Source organism: Halichondria panicea, chromosome 4, assembly GCF_963675165.1.
Source record: "Halichondria panicea chromosome 4, odHalPani1.1, whole genome shotgun sequence".
In the NCBI taxonomy this organism is placed as follows: Eukaryota; Metazoa; Porifera; class Demospongiae; order Suberitida; family Halichondriidae; genus Halichondria; species Halichondria panicea.
In genome coordinates, this window is record NC_087380.1 from 7579405 (window position 1) to 7600663 (window position 21259).

General features: G+C 42.7%; 4 protein-coding genes across 7 annotated transcripts; 2 read left to right on the forward strand and 2 right to left on the reverse strand.

Moving 5' to 3' along the window:
• Positions 1–655: 655 nt before the first annotated feature.
• On the reverse strand, positions 656–4638 carry LOC135335515 (uncharacterized oxidoreductase YjmC-like). The gene is made up of 11 exons (XM_064531039.1): positions 4438–4638; positions 4145–4336; positions 3595–3707; positions 3450–3525; positions 3323–3384; positions 3110–3163; positions 2558–2656; positions 2055–2309; positions 1565–1660; positions 1198–1308; positions 656–815 (listed from the first exon to the last, which is right to left on the reverse strand). Exons 2-11 carry the CDS (start codon positions 4320–4322, stop codon positions 762–764), a joined length of 1098 nt encoding a protein of 365 aa, XP_064387109.1. The 5' UTR covers positions 4323–4336; positions 4438–4638; the 3' UTR covers positions 656–761.
• On the forward strand, positions 4570–8018 carry LOC135335516 (cAMP-dependent protein kinase catalytic subunit 1-like). The gene is made up of 8 exons (XM_064531040.1): positions 4570–4702; positions 5072–5133; positions 5401–5628; positions 6321–6403; positions 6533–6610; positions 6766–7033; positions 7208–7372; positions 7706–8018. The coding sequence occupies exons 1-8, from the start codon at positions 4672–4674 to the stop codon at positions 7829–7831; spliced, it is 1041 nt and encodes a 346-aa protein (XP_064387110.1). The 5' UTR covers positions 4570–4671; the 3' UTR covers positions 7832–8018.
• Positions 8019–8073: 55 nt separating this feature from the next.
• LOC135335508 (uncharacterized) lies at positions 8074–13319 on the forward strand. The gene is made up of 14 exons (XM_064531027.1): positions 8074–8293; positions 8359–9484; positions 9656–9747; positions 9799–9906; positions 9983–10120; positions 10265–10406; positions 10583–11108; positions 11194–11276; positions 11476–11785; positions 11902–11975; positions 12149–12256; positions 12514–12598; positions 12747–13068; positions 13156–13319. Exons 1-14 carry the CDS (start codon positions 8143–8145, stop codon positions 13251–13253), a joined length of 3363 nt encoding a protein of 1120 aa, XP_064387097.1. The 5' UTR covers positions 8074–8142; the 3' UTR covers positions 13254–13319.
• Positions 13320–13322: 3 nt separating this feature from the next.
• LOC135335510 (metabotropic glutamate receptor 3-like) lies at positions 13323–19138 on the reverse strand. 4 transcript variants are annotated; one of them, XM_064531029.1, is made up of 4 exons: positions 18966–19138; positions 17867–17902; positions 14747–17526; positions 13323–13562 (listed from the first exon to the last, which is right to left on the reverse strand). In XM_064531029.1, the coding sequence occupies exons 2-4, from the start codon at positions 17890–17892 to the stop codon at positions 13516–13518; spliced, it is 2853 nt and encodes a 950-aa protein (XP_064387099.1). In that variant the 5' UTR covers positions 17893–17902; positions 18966–19138; the 3' UTR covers positions 13323–13515. The 4 variants fall into 4 exon arrangements, with proteins under 4 accessions (XP_064387099.1, XP_064387100.1, XP_064387103.1 ...); XM_064531030.1 differs by lacking the exon at positions 17867–17902 and having other exon boundaries at positions 18824–19138; XM_064531033.1 differs by lacking the exon at positions 17867–17902 and having other exon boundaries at positions 18966–19137.
• Between the last annotated feature and the right edge of the window lie 2121 nt (positions 19139–21259).

The following is a 21259-nucleotide window of genomic DNA, read 5'->3' on the forward strand; positions in this document are numbered from 1 at the left end:
ATTCTTCTGTGTTCTATTTAGGTGTGTGTGGGTGTGTGTGCAGTTCGCTTTTATATGGTTTGTAGGACTGAAGCCCATGCAATACTATACAATCATGAGCACCGGAAAAGATTCCTTACAATTATAGTTCACCCCACATCCTCGTGGGTAGACATAACCTGCATCGAATTTCCTATTTTAGTATATGCTTAATTAGCAATAAATTATAGCAACTTCAAACCTGTTATAGTTTTCGTATAATATAATTGACATGAGTACAATAATTATAATGTGGTCAGGTGATATAATTATAGTGGCCGGGCGTAGACAACTCCAGACAAGGGGAGCTCTAAAGTTGGCAGGGCTCCCCTCACTGGCTCTAAATATATAACGAGGATTATTTTAAGAAACTGCATGAGAGGGGGGGAGGGCTTCAGCCACCAAAGCCCCCTATTGCCTATGGCCTTATAGGCATTCACCTTAGTTCCTGAGTGTGGTAGGTATAGTGTGTTGTGGACTAGTAAATGCATACCCTACTTTTAATTAGAACAGCACGATAATTAGAGCATGACTGCATGTTGTATGGTACTTCATACGTGCGAATATGTTGATACAATTCCATGGTACTTAACTATAGTATTGTTTCCCTGGACAATGCTGCATGCTGCTGACAAGACTGAGCATATATATAATTATAGACAGAGAGCAAAAAAAAAAACTAATTGTGAGAGCTACAACTTTCCTCTACACCAGATCACTGCATGTATTTATTGTTCACGAGTTTATGCATTTTTTAGTTTCATTGGCTCTACTTTCAGCTCAACAGCAAGCTTGTCCTATAAGGTGTGAAGAGAGGGTATTGAGACAGGTTATAATTATTAACAGGTGTATATATAGATGTCTCCTAAATGTGCAGTAGAACCACGGCCATGCATTTGTTGTGACTGCAACCAAAAATGGGTTATTTTAAACTATTTTTTTTTACAGTGTGTATAGGTCAATAAGGAAGTGCAAGGTTTAGGGCAATATAGAGCAGGGAATGCATGTTGAAATGAAGTTTGTTATTGTATGCAAAAGGTCTACACTCCACTGTATACTATACAGGAAAATTATTGTAGCTAGCTGTGTGTGTGTGTGTGTGTGTGTGTGTGTGTGTGTGTGTGTGTGTGTGTGTGTGTGGTGTGTGTGTGTGTGTGTGTGTGTGTGTATGTGGTGTACCATTGCTGTGATGAGGCTCCTATGGTACCAGACTCCGCCCTCCTCAGTCACTCTCTTCTCGTAACATCTCTCCGGGTCACCAGCCACAAGCACTGGCTTATCAGGGTCAGCCTAAAGGGGGCGGATAAAGCTGCAAGTTACAATATACATAGCACATGTATTCATTACCAATAAGGTAGCTACTTTCTGAAATTCATATTTAAACACATGTTCCCCATGCATGCAGAGTACTAAGCTCTGTAACTAGATTTGATGACCGAATTTAAGACTATCTGAAAGCTTAGAAGGAGTCCGTTCAGATGGTATGCTCAAATCTCAAATTTGTGTTTATATATACAATTGGTAAATAAACACACTATAGTCTTACTGGCTCCATAGCTCTCATTTCTTGCATGAACTGTCTCATTCTCCCAGTGAAATCCGGAGCAAACATCTCAGGATTTATGGCAACAAATGTCTGCCCCTGTAACAAAGCAATCTATCTGAGAACAATACAAGCTAGCACGCAGGTGTCTATTACTCACTACCATGCACAATCGTGCATCATGCTGAGAATACATACACATTATTATAGCATCCTTGTTCTATGCACAAAGGCAGAGCTAACCTGTCGTCAGCACACACACAATCCTACACTGTATATAGCGGGTCATTTTCATTGGTGCACATTTTCGTATAAACTACCAAGTTTAATATTTCGTATTCTAAATATGCGTACAGCTCAGAATGGTGACATAGAACCTATTGCGCATTAATACATCATAATGATTCCACATGCAGTTTTAATAATGCTCTAAATTTCCATACGAAAATAACCCGCTATCCGCTATACGGTAAGCTAGCTGAAGAGCTCTCACCAGATCAGCAACTCTGTCATCTTTCTGCCACTTGCGAATGTGCGTTCCGTACGGCCCCCCTCCTAGAATGCCCCCCATGATCTCAACCATCATCCCTAGGCCGTAACCTTTGTAACCCCCAGTCTCCTCAGTGCCCCCCAGATACAGCAACCCCCCGCCGTCCATGACCTTGTTCGGGTCTTTGGTTTCTTTCCCGTCACTATCGACCCCCCAACAGTTAGGCATTGGCTCCTCCTTACGACGCTGCATCTCCACCTACGCACGTACACATGACATGTAAGCAGGTCATAATATTGGTATTAATGTGGTTAATGATATAATGGGTTCACAGAGATGATAATAGTAGTATGGGTAGCTCCCTAATAGCTACAGAATGCATAAAAAATTTGACCCTTCAAAATTTTTTATGGGTAAACAAATTTCGTTCATAATAAACGGTTACTGTACTCAGTCACACATACACCACTAGGAATTGTTCTACCCATGCTGTTGTAGACTCTGACCTTTCCGAGAGCTGCAGTGGTGGTGGCCATGTCCAGGACAAATGAGTCGTTGTCATCAGCAGGTGCCCCAAAGGTGAATGCATTAGTACCGAGTGCCACCTGGAGAGGGAACGATGATCAACTATCAGTCATTGAGCGATGAGGATGCATAGGAGCAATTAAATGCTGGGTCTTCTGTATTTTGAGAGTACTAGAGTTGGCTCTGTAACTAGAGCTCTGGTGATCTAAATTCACTGATTTTATGATTTTCTGAAAGCTTAGAAGGAGCCCGTGCAGATGGTATGCTCAATTCTCAAATTTGGAACGAGCCATAATTTTCCATTTTCAGAAAAATACCATGGTATTTTGTCAAAAACAGGCCAAAAATAGACTTTTGATTTCAAGACACCACTTTAACGAGCTTACTGTTAGCTTAATTGGATCAACGGAAATAAATGTATGGTCGTTCAAAGATGCTTTATTCAACGCTGGGTATATTTTATCTAGCAGCCAGGGGAGGGGGTACATGCCTTTACCGAATGTTGTCACACAGTTCCCAATTTAAAGTTTTACCTCTTTAGCTCTGGTTGGTACCGCTATTGGCGATGTGTTGGTAGTTGCCATACCCTGTAAAGTTAGAATAATGGTTAAATAGATACAAACAGTTATAGATACGTATGTATTAGCCTCGGTCCCACATATTTTTCTTTAAATAACGGAAAGAAACGTTTAATTAGAGAAAAGTTGGGCCGGGAACGAGGCTACATATGTATATACTATACTTACCAGTAAGCCTTCTTTGATGGCCATCAGTGAGTAATAACCAGCAATCCCAAAGTGATTTGAGCCTGCGTCATTAGTACCATTGTGATGTGATCAATACACCATTAAGAGTGATGAATACAATACTCACCTTTACAAGACACCCATCCAATTCCAACATTCTTAGCTTTCTTGATAGCTAGATCCATACAAAATGTCCCAACCACCTACGAAAGAGAATAAATTTAAATAATCTTTTCATCCAAAAAATAAGATTGTGGTGTAATTTTACGTACAGTTCCGATGGCGTTTTGTCCATCCACATGTCCGGTTCCAGGCGATTCCTTGATAATAGTGGGTGTGGCTTTCCCGTCACACTGTCCAGCCTGTAGCTCCCACACATACATCTCTATAGCAACAGAGGAGAGCAAAAATAAATTTACGTTCGTCAGAAATTTATATAATTTGGACAATGGAATTATGAGACCCAATTCCCAGCCATAGCTGAGCTACTGGGAAATCGTTTGAGTCATTTAGCGAAACTATCCATAATTATAGTGTATAGATTACCCAGGGATGTGCTCACACTGTTCGGGGGTTGGTACTAACCACCTCTAGACAACTGAAGGCTATAAAGAAAATGTGTCACCACTTAGACAATTCTGGGGCACATCCGTGACTAATTATGGTACATAACTATACTCTAAGGCGACACTCTAAATATGCGACATTTGGATATTTCTCCCATATTAGCACCATTTGTTCGTCTTGCAAAATATAATGTCATTCTTAATAGAGGTTTTACGCTACACAAAATTGGCATGACCACTGACCCAGCCCACTGACCCAGCCTATTGAGACCGTGGCTGTAGTGGCCCCTCGTATCTGCAGCCAGCAACACATCAGCCAGACAGCTAGCGTGGGAGGGAGCACCTCCTGCTGTCTCTACGCAGCGACACACAAAGGAGCGAATCTCCTCCACTTCCAATAGCCCCATCTGGGAGCGATCTATGGGGGCAGCCATCTTGAAAAAGACAACTGTGTGTGTGAGGGGAAAGCATTGCTTGCGATTAACATGAGTTGGAGGTATTAAAATGCAAGTAAAATTTAATGCATTAAGACATACAGATCTCACGTACATTGATGATTGAGTAGAACCTCTGTTGACCAGATTTGTAGGGAAAAAGCTCAGAAGCTAAGAAGACTGAAAAGATGGGAGTGGCTCGTAAAAATTTTTTTAGTCCTCAGTTTAAGCCGCTGGATTGACCGCCCTCGATTTGTGATGCTTTTCTGAGGGTGGTGTTTGATCACGTGAGCTTTCCACTGCCTCCTGCTCCTGTCAGACACTAGAGTTAGTTGGGCTGCAAGGAATCATGGGAAACGTGTCAGGAAAGGGAGATATAGGTGAGGCCCAGTCGTATAGCTGAGAGCCGTGTCTGTATAGAGACAGTGGCTTGTCTGTGTGCTTAGAAATATACTTGTGTAGCTTAGGGACTGAAAGTGAAGCCTTCACTCTGAGATACCCCTAAAGTTATTCATAGATGGTAGCAGCAGCTCTGCACCTGTATTATATATAGGGAACAAATACTAGTCAATTTTACACAAAAGCATAGTGTTGCACATATTGCATTGTATATAGTTATAATTTATGCATGTTTAATCTACATCATATCGTATCGTGTGTGTGTGTGTGTGTGTGTGTGTGTGTGTGTGTGTGTGCGCGTGTACGTGGATGATGATGGTTTTAGATTTATGCTCTCTCCTACTTTGCAGTTCAAGACTTCTTGTCGCAAGCCAAAGCAGACTTTAGCAAGAAATGGGACACGCCAGAGAGTGTGAGTATCCACAGCAACCAGTGACCTAGCACAATACATGATTGCTATAGTATTCATTTAGTGATAGCGTAAAGATCACCTTGGACTTGTGGAAAATTGCCTTTGAGATAAAATGACCGTTACACTCACTGATATCTGTGCCTCAGTAAATGGCCTTTAATGACATTCCTAGCTACACTGCTTTGGTTGTAAACAAAAACTGACCTTATAATACAGTCTAGAAAACTGGCTACTTATACAATTTTCATGTGATGGATTTCTCTGCAGTGTCCTGAGAAGCTTGATGACTTTGAGAGGATCAAAACGCTGGGTACTGGGTCATTTGGACGTGTCATGCTGGTCCATCACAAGGCCAAGAAGACCTACCATGCACTCAAGATTCTCGACAAGCAGAAGGTGGTAAAACTGAAGCAAGTTGAGCACACGCTCAACGAGAAGAGGATTCTAGCTGCAATTCGATTCCCATTTCTGGTTAATCTCGAGTACCATTTTAAGGTGAGGTTTCGCCCGATTATTTTTCCGGTTTTCTCGAGCCTCTGAAATTCGTGTGTTGAACAATAAGTACCTTGTACTGATTGATATATTGAGCACATGTACATGTGTACAATCTGCAGAGTAGCTTTGGTTTCGATTAGGAGCAATGTACTGTATGCTCTAGAGCAATTGCCTTCACAAGTAACTTTTTCTACTCAGTCGTACGTAGAGTTCTTGTTAATGTGCTTTACATAAATTGGAGATGGTGTGTGTTGTACTTAATGGCTTAATGTGTGGAGGGTGTAGTAATGAAGCTGTGTGTGCATGTTATGTAATCTGATGCCTCCCTGTGGAATGCAATCAATGTGTGACTATGATAATATAGGAGTTTACTGCGGTGTCTTGAGCATGATGTCATAGTACTGCGATTTTGAGCATGATATCATTCTTGTGCATGATGTCATAGTGATGTCATAGTGAGTCAGATTGGGTCTAGGTTCCTGTACTCGATGATCATTTGAACCATTTCATATTATTAATGAGCAGGTTTGTTTCATTGTTGGTGGGAAAACTAGTGTTTGTGGTTTTTGTTGCATGGCAACGAAGGTTATCGGTTATCATAAGATTATTCTCCAGCCTCAGTGTGTTTTGATAAAGCTTCACGGTAGCCACACACCACACACACACACACACGTCCACCCACACACACACAGGATAACTCGTACCTGTATATGGTGATGGAGTTTGTCCCTGGTGGAGAGATGTTCTCTCATCTCAGACGAATCGGCCGTTTCAGGTACTGTAAAACTAACTCCTCCCCTAATTTTACTGTACATCTCAGCTCTGTCGTTTATAATAATAATAGTACAGTGTATACATACACACTGTCACCATGGCTATCATTACAGTCCATTCCATTCCACAGTGAGATACACTCGAGATTTTATGCTTCTCAAATTGTGTTGGCATTTGAGTATCTTCACCATCTGGACATTGTGTACAGGTTTGTTGTGCTGGCTGGGTGGGTGGGCGTGTGCTCGGTGTGTGTGTGTGTGTGGGTGTGTACGTATGGTCTTGTTTCAAATTTAATGAGCGTTTTTAACACATCTGTCTGTATATCTAGAGCCTGCTAAAACACACACACACACATTTATACAGGGACTTAAAACCTGAGAATCTGCTTATCGACCATCAAGGCTATGTTAAAGTCACCGATTTTGGTTTTGCCAAGAAGGTCAAAGGTCGCACATGGACCCTGTGTGGCACACCTGAATACCTCGCTCCTGAAATCATCCTCTCCAAGGGCTACAACAAGGCAGTGGATTGGTGGGCTCTGGGAGTGCTTATCTATGAAATGGCCGCTGGTTATCCACCATTCTTTGCTGACCAGCCCATCCAGATCTACGAGAAGATTGTCTCTGGAAAGGTAATGTAGCTTGTTCATTATGTATGGTGCTTAATTACGAGTGTTCATTGTAGGGGCACTCCCACATGCTTAAATATACAAACAGCCTGTGTACTTCTTTTCTACACACACACACACACCACACCACACCACACACACTCCACCCACCCACACACCACACACACACACACACAGGTACGCTTTCCCTCCCACTTCACGGCAGACTTAAAGGACCTGCTGCGTAACCTGCTCCAGGTGGACCTCACCAAACGCTATGGAAACCTCAAGAACGGTGTACAGGACATCAAGATTCACAAATGGTTTACCTCGACTGATTGGATTTCCACATACCAGAAAAAGGTGTTTATACAATTTAGCCAGTTTGAGTCTTTGCTGGACGTTACCTTTATTGGTGGAATTTATTTTTTTAACACAAAGTTGTATCCCATGTAGTGCAGCATTCACAAGGAATACTTTAAGTTAAGGCCAGCAAAATATTTTCTTAATTTTACCCTGTCAATTTTCGCATGCACACACACCCACACCCACCACACACACCACACCACACCACACCACACACACACACACACACACCCACACCCACCACACACACCACACCACACCACACACATATACACACACCCACCACACACACACACACACACACACACACACACACACACACACACACAGCTTGATGCACCATTCACCCCCAAGTGCAAGGGACCCGGAGACCCCAGTAATTTTGATGACTATGAAGAGGAGCCACTGAGGATTTCCAGTAATGAGAAATTTTCAAAGGAATTCGTCGATTTCTAGAGACAATCTTAGAGATCTTATAATGATGCTAGTGTACTGTACACTCAGCATACTTACTCTACTCAGCACTCTGTACAATGATTGTGATCTGTTGTGGTATAATTATAGCTCTCTGTATGTTTTAATCTTTAGACTTTGTATTGGTAGACATACTTGTTCAAAAAATTCAAGAGTCAAAAATTGTAAACATGTTATTGAGGGCGGCGTTGATACAGGGCGTGAGTTAAGTCCAATGAGGGCGGCGAATATCCGTGGCATTATCAAAAAAGTACATGTACATACTAGAAGTGAGCTAGCTAGCTTGTAGCATCATGTCAAAGCACTTTAGATCTATTCTACGACTAGTCTCAGATGATGGAGTCGCCCCAGTTACACAGGGAGGGGAGAGACTGTCAATCGGCTTCAACAGCAGCTCTAAAACAGTCACATTTCCTGAGCAGCCCCGCCCCCCTTTTGCAGAAGGTAAATTAGCTAAGCCTATTAATTGTGCTCATTTAATATTAATTGTTGTATTCCCTCTTTGGTAGCATCTACCGAATACAGTTTCGATGGAGTTTTTGCTGAGAAGCAATCAAGCGTCTACAAGGACTCAGTTAGGCAGATTGTCGACAACGTCCTGGCTGGCTACAATGGCACTGTCATCTCAATGGCGACACAAGCCGCTCATCTGGTACGAACAGAAACTATGAACGCTCCGAAACGAGGTGCTATTTTGAAAGCATCACAGCAAATTTTCCGTCGTTTGATGAAATCTCGAAAGAAGCAAGCTCAGGCTTGCTCAAATCTTGTCGTATTATGTACTCTTGTAGTAGTCATAAACGAAAGTGTTCATGACCTACTAGCTGGGTTCTCGTCAGCAGGAAGCAACCATAAGATGAGTCAAGAAGATACCGCAATTCCACCCAAGCTTTCTTTGCCGGAGGAGGGGTGTTTGATGGTTGGAGCCTCACAGCAAGAAGTACAGGGTACAATCAAAATGGCATCCCTACTGCAGTACGGGATGGACATGGAGAAGAAAATTTTAGAAGCCTACAGAAACGAGGATGATAGGAAAACAATCCATCACACAATCTGTACGATCTCAGTGGAGTACGCTCAGTTTGGTACGATGAATGCTCCTATTAGTGGTAGCCTCTCCTTTGTGGAAGTGTGCCCATCCGACCTCCTGTCATGTGATGTTGTCACATCCAAAGAATTAGTCTCTCTCCACACCTTTGTTGAGATGGTGAAATCACTCACACAAAACGGCCCCACAACTCTTAGTGCAGATTTTTCAACTGAACTTACTTTTGAAAAATCCCCCGAAACTCTCGATCTCTGCAAAAAGTCCGTTTTAACACAGCTGCTCAAGGAAGCTCTCGGCGGAAACTGTAAAACTCTCCTATTAACATTTGCTAAAAAGCAATTTCCTGCTGAAAACTATTCCAAGATTCGTTCTGTTCTTGAACTAGCTTCTCGAGCTCGTTTAATACAAAACAGCCCCAACAGGAAGGACATAGCTGAGAAGGCACTAATGAATGCGTACATGCGAGAGTTGCACGACATGTATGGAGATGGCGGCAGTGCAGCTGAAGGAGACAAGAAGATTGTCCTAAAGCCTAAGCCAATTGCTAAATCTCCAACAAATTTGTCTGAAAATGGAAAAGATGAACGGTGAGCAAATTTGACATGTACCGCAAAAGCCTACCTAGCTATAATTATAGCAGCCACCCTTGAGCAGTATGGGACTCTGTGATTTTTGAGCATTAAACTTGTTGAATGTCCCTATTACAACTTATACAGTAGAATTATGCCACTATCAATGTTTTTCGTTTTTGTTTCTAGGCAGCACAACATGGAGATGGCAGCCTTTGCCCTGGTAACGGCTATAGAGGGAGGAGGGGAGGTGGGCACTGACAGTGACAGCTGCAGCGACGGTGAGTGCCTTAGGGAAATATCATCATCTTCTTTAATTTAATTGTTCACAGATGATTTGGACTCATTGTCAAAAAGTGTGCAGCAGAAGTGCACAGGTAGCACTCGGCCTCGGAGCACTAAAGTGAAAATCAGACGACGAAAAACTAAGACGGAAGTAGGTAAACAAGTTCACTGCATGCATTACTTAGTCATACATGCTGCAGCTGCACGCATAGACTAAGTTATTTCATGTAGACTCAGCAGAAAGCTTAAGTGCCAGTGGTTGTGATGATGATATTGGTGTTGATGCCCTGATCACCATCTTGCAAGACCCGGACAATGGTGCCCCCAGACCAACTGTGGCAGCACTGGACAATGTCAAACTGAGGCCAGGTATATATCACAAGTGAAGAAATTCACGTACATAATTATAGTAATGAGCGTTGATATTGATTACATCAGCTGTTTCGAGGCTTTATCATTAAACTGTTGTTCTTGATAACCCCCCTCCCCACCCACACGCACACACATCATTAGACGCTGGTGCAATATTCTCGGGAGCTGCAATAGTGCGTTGGCTTATGGAGAGTGTGGCTGGTGTAGAGACAGAGGAACAAGCCGTGTGCTTAGGAGACCTCCTCCTGACCAGGGGGGCACTCGTACACTCTGAGGGCTCCATGTCAGTTATTTATAATGTGTTAGTACAATACAATTCATACATTGCTAAGCCTATGACTACCATTGCTATGACAACCATGTACCTCACAAGCCTGCAAGTATGTATACCTATAATTATAGTACAGTCTGTTTTGCCAGTTCAAATTTTTCGCGGGAATTCATTTATTTTGTTGGCAGGGTGTTTGCGAATGCCGAGTCGTTGTTTTACTATGCAAAGGAGGGGCGACCAAATCGCAGAACTCTAAGTCAACAGGAAATACAGTCCCTATTAGCTCAGGCCCGGGCTGCCATGGCAACAGAGGTGACGGCTGGCGAGAGATCACATGACAGGGGCAATAAAGAGAGGCTGCACAATATTCACCAGGTGGATATGGATTCTTCAAGAGATTTGCAGTCACAAATAAATCTGAAATCTACCACTCCTAATGTGCATGAGATCTACAATTGTGTTGAGGGAGAAACTGGAGAAGTTCTGAATACTGGTACAATTGAGAGTGTACAATCAATCAACTCTGAGACTTCTTTGTCGTCCTCCTACCCCATCACTTCTCTGTCGTCCTTCCAGACCACTCCTCCATCCTCTTCTTGGTCTGTTAGCGGCAGTGCAGGTGAAGTGTCTAGTCTACTGTGCAGTGCTGATGGAGCAGTGGAGGGACTAACCCCTCCTGGGGGTCGTAAGAGCGTGAGGTTTCAGGACGACAAGGTAATCAAGTTGATGTATGTTTAGAACGTATGTAATTAGTATAAGAATGTGCATGCGGTTATAATTGCTAAAACTGTACTAATAGAGTGTCAGTGTTGATGAGGAGACCACTAGTGATCCATACACAGCACCAGTCGAGTGTCTCCCCACAGTGCACACATTGGAAAAGTAAGTACTCCTCTCATCACTTCATGGGCTTGTTTTCGGAGCTAACTCTGACTCTCCATAATTTGCAGTGGGTTAGAAAGGTCCAATTTCTAAAATATGGATTAATTTTAGTAGCTGCTATCTTCCGCCCCCTCCCCTCACAGCACACTCAACTATCCCCACCCCCTCCACACACACACACACACACACACCCTCACAGCACACTCAACTATCCCCACCCCCTCCACGGAGCAGTGGCCATTGGTAAGAGACCCGGAGTGGTGCGTGAGCTAGTCATGATGTTTGGGATCAACAAAGAGGACGATCACAAACGCACTCCTCTCATGTTTGCTGCCCTCGGCAACAACAAACGATCGTCCGTTTCCACGCTGATCGAGTGTGGGGCTGACTTGAACAGACAGGATGTTAGTGGTCTCACGGCTCTACATGTGGCCTGCTACCATGGCAACAAGGCCGCAGCAAACGTACTGCTGAATAAAGGAGCAGTAATCGAAATCTTAGATGCGAAAGTGAGTCTATGTTGAAGTGGACAATGCATAGATTAGAGGAGCTGGATATGCCTAATAATTATAACTTGTCTGCATCTTGTACCCTGTGAATGTACACAGACTTGCCATTACTACAGGGTCACAGTGCATTTCATTGGAGCATGGTTCCCGAGACACACAGCTGCCTCCAACTGCTATTGAGGGTGATAAGGTCTCTTGAGCTAGCTAGCTACATATGAGTGCAATCTACAATTTCTGGCTGATTTTGATAGCCCATATTAGCTTGCATGAGTTTGGGACGTCCATGCAATTTAAATGGCATAATTATTTTTGAGCAGCTAAAAGAAGGCCCTATTAATACATGACATGATTCACCTTGTACAGGCATGCCTCTCCAAGTATTCTGAGGGAAGCTGACAGTGGCGGACTAACCGCTCTACACTGGGCCATTCATTTCAAGAGACCACATCATCTTGCACTGCTATTGAAGAAGTGAGTACATAATACAATAGCACTGAATAGAAGTGAAACTAAGCAATTATTTGTGTGATAGCACTGCTTACTTAACCTCAGGGCATGTATAGCCACAGGAGGCATGCAATAAAGATGACTGTGTATGTGTATGTGTACGTGTATTCAATAGTTGATTTAGAAGTGAAAGCAATCAATTGTGTGATAACTTTCTCCTGCATGTTTGGTCTCATTATCATTACATCAGACTCTCTGCTGTACCCATGCATGCACTGTAGGTATGGTGACCCTGTTCACTTGGACAAGGAGGGGAGGTCTCTAGTCACGTACGCACTGCAGAAGGAATCACTCGACTGCATGAAGGTTCAACAAATACGTAGTTTAATTTATATTAGGTACAAACACTATAACCTTTCAAATGATGTGCCAGAGTTACTGACTGCTTTACGTAGACTTTACCATAATTATATAGCTGATAAAGTACGCTGCTCCCCCCCCCACACACACACAGGTGTTGATATCCGCCCACCCCACACTCCTCACATTCCCTGACATCACACAGAGCACCCCCTTCCATCACGCCAGTGCACACCCCTCACCACACCCACTCCTATATCTCCTCTCTCACGAGAGCACGCCCCTGTTAATCAACGCCACCAACAGCTACCAACGTACTCCCCTCCATTGTGCCGTGGCCTACAACAGTGTGTACAATACAGACCTATTGCTACGGCGAGGGGCGGACGTACAACTGTGCGATAATGAGGGGAAAACCCCTCTTGATTACGCCCACGAGCTGGAGAATGGAGAGGACATGCTCGCAATACTAGAAGGTGATATTAAATTACATAACTAATTTGTAGGAATGCATGTACGTACGTATAATAATTATTATTGATCAATTAGTTTTTTATATACAGGACACGCCTCCTTTGAGTGGACTGATGTGGAGAGTTCACGACCTCACGAACAGAACGATTTAGCACCACCTGGTAGTAGATTCTGTACCGTCTCGTAGCTCTCAATTTTAAAATCCTTTAGTTTTTTCTTAAATTATTATAGAAGAATTATCAAATCAAAGAAACTGTCAAATGACAGGGGAAACATTATACCATACAACTATATACAAATGATGAGATTCTGGAAAAGCTATTGATTGATTTATCACACTGAATTAATACAAAAACTGAAATGTTCTGAACTAGTGGAAACAGTCACATGCATGAAATGAATGCTGGCCGTTCATTGGCTGACGGAATCATCTGATGAGTCCATGTTCCTCAGGGAGGGGGGGTAGGGGCGTATGCAGTCTTAGTTGTCATGGAAACTGTGGGTGTGCGTGAGTATGTGCGTGTGTGAGGGGGTGGGTGAGTGGGTGTGTGTACTGTAGTAGTAGGTATTGAAGCTGTAAACATTATATCTTAGATTAAGGTTTGTATTTTGAATTAACTTTCAGTTTGAGTAGACTGAGTACATATCAGCTTATAGCGGGTAACTTTCGAGGGTCTAATTTTTTCCGCAGATTAACCATTTTTGTAAATTTTGCGTATAATATAAATTGGGGAAATCCGCAAAAATATTAGCCCTTGAAAAGCTATACGATAGTTCTAGAAGCCACCAATGCTCAGGTTGTTTGCATAGCAACATTGTATGGTGGTTTTGTGGTAATGCAGTGAGTTGATTAGTATCTTGCAAGGTCTATGCAAACAGCTGCTACAGTAAACAAGTTTCAATTCCAGTATTATTCAGATTTTAAACACACTTAAGTACATCACATTTAGCAGTTAGTAAATGGACTTTTTGTAAGTAGATACACAAAGTGATATTGTAGTATAGGTGAAAGATAGAAGTTGCATCCGTTATGAAAGCGGTACTTTGCACAATCAACATAGAGCTAGACAAAGTCAATAACCTAATGCTCACAACAGATGCATGCGTGTGTGTGTTGACACTCTCTCTTAGCTATTGCTTGAGTAGTTAAACCAATCACACGCACGCACACACACACACACACACGCACGCACACACACACACACACGCACGCATATACTATAGGGATGCTTAGACTTATTTCCACCCAGTCCACAACTGAATTTACAGTCTTTTAAGAAACTACTAAATATTTGTACAGCTCAGGATAGTGACATTGAACCTACTGCGGTAGAATAATTTCAATTTTCGTATGATGCTCTACTACAATACGAAAAATACGAAAATAACCTGCTATACGGTATATACAAGGGGAAGGCTTCTTGTAAATGAATAAGTTTACCACAATAAACTGAAGTATGTACATGCACATTCACTAAGGGGGAGGCTTTTTTTTCTTGTAGTACACTAAAAAAATAAACTGTAGTACACAAATGGAAGCAAAGTAAATGTAGAGTTAAGGAAGGATTCCATGCAGGTACAATTAATGCAAATGAATGCTACATTCGATAAATCCTAATCGAAACAAAGTCAGTTACACTCTCTCTTTCTCATTCAGTGCAGCTATAGTGATTGACCCACCTTTAATGGACATTGAGTTGTTGTCCTTCATGGTGGAGAGAGTGTCCTCTGAGCTGGGATTGCGGGTTATGGTGGTTAGGTTGACAGCTGTGTCTTTTCCAGTAACCTTCTGATTCGGTTTATTCTGGTCGGGCCTGAAGAAAATAATAAAGAGTTTCGGCCCAAACAAACAGCCGAGAACGGCAAAAGCACTCAACACAGAGGCTAGCCCAGTGATGGCATTTTGAATCTCTTGTCTCTTTTCGATTATAAAGTAAGCATACAGTCCAACAAAAGCAGCCCAAATGATTGCAATAATGAAAGTACAAAACGAAACAAATTTGGCTTCATTGAAATTTTTCGGATATTTGAAGCTCAGCACACCGAGTATGGTAGACAAAATAATGAGGATTGTTTCGTAGATGGCACAGATTATCAAAATAGCAACGTGATCGACAACACAAGACACGACGATTTCCGGGAGTTTATTTTGATCTTCACGATTCGGTCGCACATTTCTGGAGACGCCTGGATGTACAACAATTAAACCTACGACCACAATAAGTACTTGACCAAATATTATTATGCTCGTGAAAATCACTTGATAGTAAGGCTCCGTGAATCTAGTTCGTGACAAATTTACAGACCTGTAAAATATTCTCGTTACTCGAACAATCTTGACCAACAGAGCGCCAAATATAATTGAATAACATACCCAAAATCCCATTCTCTGTACGACACAGACTCCCGGCTCAGGAGGACTCACATACACAAATGCCAGAATAAAGATCAGTCCGATACCACTGAGTAAAGTAATCATTTGTTCTCTTCCTGAAGATTTTACAACCGGTGTCTTCCAGTATATAACATACATTATGGTGACGGCTGCAACAGCTATGAGGCCCAACACAGCAAGTATTATCACAATAATCGAGAATGTATCACTATGGCGAATAAACGACTCTGGTATTGGAACACACGAGTCGCTGCCAACCAGCGGATTGTTTCCCCAAGTCTCCCCTCCACACTGCAGACACTGCATGCCCATGGGATTTGAGGAATAGTTACCGCCTACACACGGGTCACATGTCCCACAACACGAAGACTGTACAATTCTTCTGTACTCACCCACCTCACATCTCCCACACTGCGATATCTGAGGTTGCCTGCGAATGGAATTAGTTGAATTGTCTATTCCGAATTGAAGATTTTGCATATCAAAAATTGTTAGTGCTTCAAGATTGCTATCGTTCAGTACAGAACTGTCCCATATTCCTGCTCTATAAAGGAAGTAATCTCCATTTCTGATATAACCCTTTGCTTGATAGTTTAATATCTCATATTTCCCCTCAATGTTTCCTTGGCTATCGAAAACGATTCTGTTTCCAGTGATATTATTAACAAAGTCCAACTGACGGATGTACTGAAGCAGTACGCTTCCTGTTAGTTGTTGAGATTGTCCAGCACACGATCGGTTGGTTTTGTCCCAAACTATTGGTAACTGACAATTGTCGTGGAGAAAGTTCTGTAGAGCATGTGCATAAGCATACACGGCATCTATTACCAGGGGAACCAAATTTCCTTGATGGTATTGAGGTAGACCTGTCACACTCTCATTCTGTGAGCATACGTTTAGTACGCTTGTATTTAATATGTCACAGTCTGCAAAGGCGGCGTAATATTCTGTGAACCACGGATTTCTGGCATTGCTATCGATAGTAACTTGTGAGAAGTATTCGTTGAATTGTGTCACATGTTCAGTCAAGGGTGCAATTCCGTATAAACCAGCAGCTGTCTCACTAAACTGGCTCACGATATTATTAGACCTTGCCCAAGAATCACTAGCTATCCAAGTGAATCGAGTTCTGGCTGACGTCGAGTTTGCAATTCTACGAAGCACTTGCTCAGCGTTGTCTAGAGAAGCAAACACAATTACAACATTTGCTGACGAGGCAATGAGTGCATCAGCTAACGTATCGAAATCCGAGTCCACGAAACTATCCTCGATTCCCATATCCAGATCGATACAAATACTATTGTTTGAAGCTAATTCCCTAAATTCAGATATTGCAGGATCTCCGTACGAATTTCGTGAGTAGATAGTAGAAACGTATGTCCAGTTGAAATTCAGTAAAATGTCGAGCATAGCTCTAACCTGTTGGTCATCTGGTGGAATTGTTCGGTAGAAATATTCGTAGCGATCTCGATTGCTCAAAATAGCCGAGGTAGATGAATAACTGATTTGAGGGATTTGGAATAACCGTGCTAGACTAGCTACCGGGACACTGACTCGGCTTGCAGCTGCACCAATGATACCAGAAGTGGGAGGGTTAATGGAGACATTATTCACCGTGTTGTTAGGGCCCATACATGACAACTGACAGCTTTGAATGTCCAATTCACTTCCTGTGATTACCAAATCAATCGTTTCGTCCAGTCCTATATTCTCACTGATGCATGTGTCTCGAATGTCATAGCCTATTTCTAGCCCTGCCAAAAGTTCTGAGTCGTTGTTTATAAGGTCGATTGCAAAAAGCATTGCTTCCATCATCTGCAGACCGTCCTCAGTTGCAATTGCTCCGCATTGACCTCCACCTGAACCGGGATCATCTGAATGAACTGGAATGAGTCCTCCAAACACAAAATCTTTGTTTATTCTGTTCTGAGCTCCTCGTATGCGATTGTCTGTCGTACGCAAAACTTCCGATGATTGTGCATAATTAAATTGCAATGCAGCGACAGTTGAGAGTGTTACCAGTAGAAGGATGAACAAAGATGGTGTCATTGTGAGCATCGTGTACCTGCATGTGTATTAAAGAATTTATATGTTTATACCATATCAAATGTGCAATCACTAATAGTTTCATAGCTTATTATATCTAGCTGCCATACAATATATAACACTGACACTTACTGATTATGCAAGCAGCTATACTGAGCTAGATCTGTAACATTAACTTCCAAGTGCAACTTTTATAGCAGACTTTTGTTATACATGACATCGACAGTGAACTTCCTCCGCTTTGCTAAGCAAGGAAGAAATTTACCCACAGCATAATTATGCGCATGCGCATAGATACAGTGTCAGAGGAATGAATGACTCCCCGGTGGGAGTGACCTAGCCTCGTTCCCAGGCCTTACTTTTTCTTGCTGTTGTCACTGTTCATCCATAAATCACTACATGTAGAAAGACATAGTGAGGCAGCAAAGAAAGAAATGGGCGTACAGTTAAAGAAAAGTAAGGCCTGGTTTGGGAAATCGCGTGATCCACAAGGATTTTTATGAACGTGGGCGATATGTAGCCCACAATCGTGACGTAAGGTATTCTCCCACGCATTCAGAGTTAATAAGACTGTATATGTACTGAGACAACCACCAAGCTGTGCTGCAAGTCAGATCAGAGAACCAGCGTGGCCAGCTCTAGTGGCAGTAGCTACCTGCTATATATGATAATGATGACTAAGCTATTCTTGATCTATACTAGCATGTAGAAAGACACAAGAAAAGGTAATAGTCTGATAGAATCTGAACACACAATCTAGACTAGTAGATCATCTAAGGCATATAGCTAGCTATAGTGCTTGCAAACTTCCAGTTCCAAGTCCATGTCCAGCTTGCTGCAGGCAAAGTTTTATTAGTCATAGATATCTGCGTGGGCAGTCCAACATCTCTAGCTCAGCATGCCCACGCTCATTTTCACCCTTCTACCACCCTTCTACCCTCACGCGACTTCCCGATACAGGCTCTCCTTTTTCCTAATTCTACGTCTATTTCTTTCTTTATTCCTCCAATTAATACCGTATTTTATGTCATTCCTGCCGCCCTAAGGTGTGGGGGACTCCCCAAGGAGTGAATGACTCCCTATGCGCATGCCTATGGGGTGCCGTTTGTGTCAAAATGCTAATTTTATCCACTTATGCAGAAGTACACTGACTTATACACAAGTGCACAGACTTATACACAAGTACACTGACTTATACAAAAGTATGCTGACTTATGCACAAGTATGCTGACTGATACATGATACACAAGTGCACTGACTTATACGTAAGTATGCTGAATTAATTTAACCTTTAACCTTTAACCCTTTGCACTTACAGAAGCTCTGTAAACATTACTAAGAACAGGCACGTGCATCAGGGGCGGATCCAGGGGTGATTTTGAGGGGCTGAAGCCCCCCCCTTTTGAAAAAACTACCTATGTATTGCTAGTCTGAGGTTACAACAATTTTGCCACCAACCTTGTTACTTATGCATCTGCATGTAGACTCACTGACTTAAGAGATGCTAGACAACAGCCAAGTCTAGCTACTAAGAGTATAAAGGATGTAGGCTAGCTAGCTGGACATACTAGCTAGCTAGCTAGCTAGCTAGAACTAATATAAAAGTGCATAGGTCAACAACTATTGCTGCATGTTGCTGAGTCAGCTCCTTGTGCAATGTTTGTAGCCTCGATCATATCCCAGGCCTCTCTTCCTAGGGGAGGCTATTGTGCATGCTGTTGAGCTGCAACATGGAGCAGATCTCAGACTTTTTCAGCTAGTTGCAAGAACCAGCCTTACCTCCTCTCACTCTCAGTGCAGTCTGGGTAGGCATTGTGATTCTTTCATGTACCAAGAGTGCATGAATGTAGATGTAACATCTACAGTATACATCCTTTTGTTGATTAGAACGAGTTTTTTGATTAACTTTTTCATATTCAGTATTCACTTATTAACTCGTACGGTGCCCCTCTCTACTAGCCCCCCCCTTTCATTTTTCCTGGATCCGCCCCTGTGCATGTACAGGCAGAGTCAAGGCAGACAATAGTAATGTTTACAGAGCTTCTGTTAAGAGTTGTAGCAGCTTGAATTGCATTAGTAAACAGGTTTAAAGCGTTTGACAATACTTGCACATTAACTGAAGATTCTGCCATGTCTCGATCTAGTCTATAGACAACCATGTGCAAAGGGTTAAAGGTTAAAGGTTAAATTAATTCAGCACGTGCACTTGTGTATAAGTCAGTGCACTTGTGCATAAGTCGGTGCACTTGTGCATAAGTCAGTGCACTTGTGCATAAGTCAGCATACTTGTGCAAAAGTCAAAGTACTTGTACAAGTCAGGTTATTATGTATAAGTCAGTGCACCTGTGTATAAGTCAGTGCACCTGTGTATAAGTCTGTGCACTTGCGTATAAGTCTGTGCACTTGCGTATAAGTCGGTGCACTTGTGTATAAGTCGGTGTACTTGTGTATAAGTCTGTGTACTTGTGTATAAGTATGTGCACTTGTGTATAAGTCAGTGTACTTCTGCATAAGTCAGTGTACTTGTGGTATAAGTCGGTGCACTTGTGTATAAGTCAGTGTACTTCTGCATAAGTGGATAAAATTAGCATTTTGACACAAACGGCACCCCATACATGCTTGTTTGTTCCCGCCAATGTGACTGTTTTCAATTTAGTAGAATGAAGAGCCAGGATAAAGAGCAAGGTTAGTAGCAAGGTAGCAATGAATAGTAGACAGCAAGTGACAGCTGGAATGTAGACCTATGCATGTAAATGAAGAGTATGGTTGCAAGGTTAATATGGGAAAGAACTGGAGCCAAGTGGCTGAGCTGCAAATCACCCAAATGTACAAGCACACAATGGGTTGCCCTCATGAGATGGGAGGGGGGTATTATGAGACGAGAGGGGGGGGTATTGTGAGACGGGAGGGGGGTATTGTGAGACAGGAGGGGGGTAATATGAGACGAGAGGGGGGTATTGTGAGACAGGAGGGGGGTAATATGAGACGGGAGGGGGGTATTGTGAGACGGGAGGGGGGTAATATGAGACGGGAGGGGGGTATTGTGAGACGGGAGGGGGTATTGTGAGACGGGAGGGGGGGTATTATGAGCCTATAGTGTGGTCCTACTGTAGCTAGTGTACAGAGCCTATAGTGTGGTCCCACTGTAGCTAGTGGTGGACTTATATTTTCAGGTTTGCATAGTGAAAGGGTTTGTATACCATATAGAGTACGCTGCTCCCCCCACACACACTGGTGTTGATATCCGCCCACCCCACACTCCTCACATTCCCCGACATCACACAAAGCACTCCCTCCATCACGCCAGTGCACACCCCTCACCACACCCACTCCTCTATCTCCTCTCTCACGAGAGCACGCCCCTGTTAATCAACGCCACCAACAGCTACCAACGTACTCCCCTCCATTGTTCCGTGGCCTACAACAGTGTGTACAATACAGACCTGTTGCTACGGCGAGGGGCGGACGTACAACTGTGCGATAATGAGGGGAAAACCCCTATTGATTACGCCCACGAGCTGGAGAACGGAGAGGACATGCTCGCAATACTAGAAGGTGATATTAAATTACATAACTAATTTGTAGGAATCCATGTACGTACGTATAATAAATTATAATTGGTCAATTATATACAGGACACGCCTCCTTTGAGTGGACTGATGTGGAGAGTTCACGACCTCACAAACAGAACGATTTAGCACCACCTGGTAGTAAATTTTGTACCGTCTCGTAGCTCTCAATTTTAATCCTTT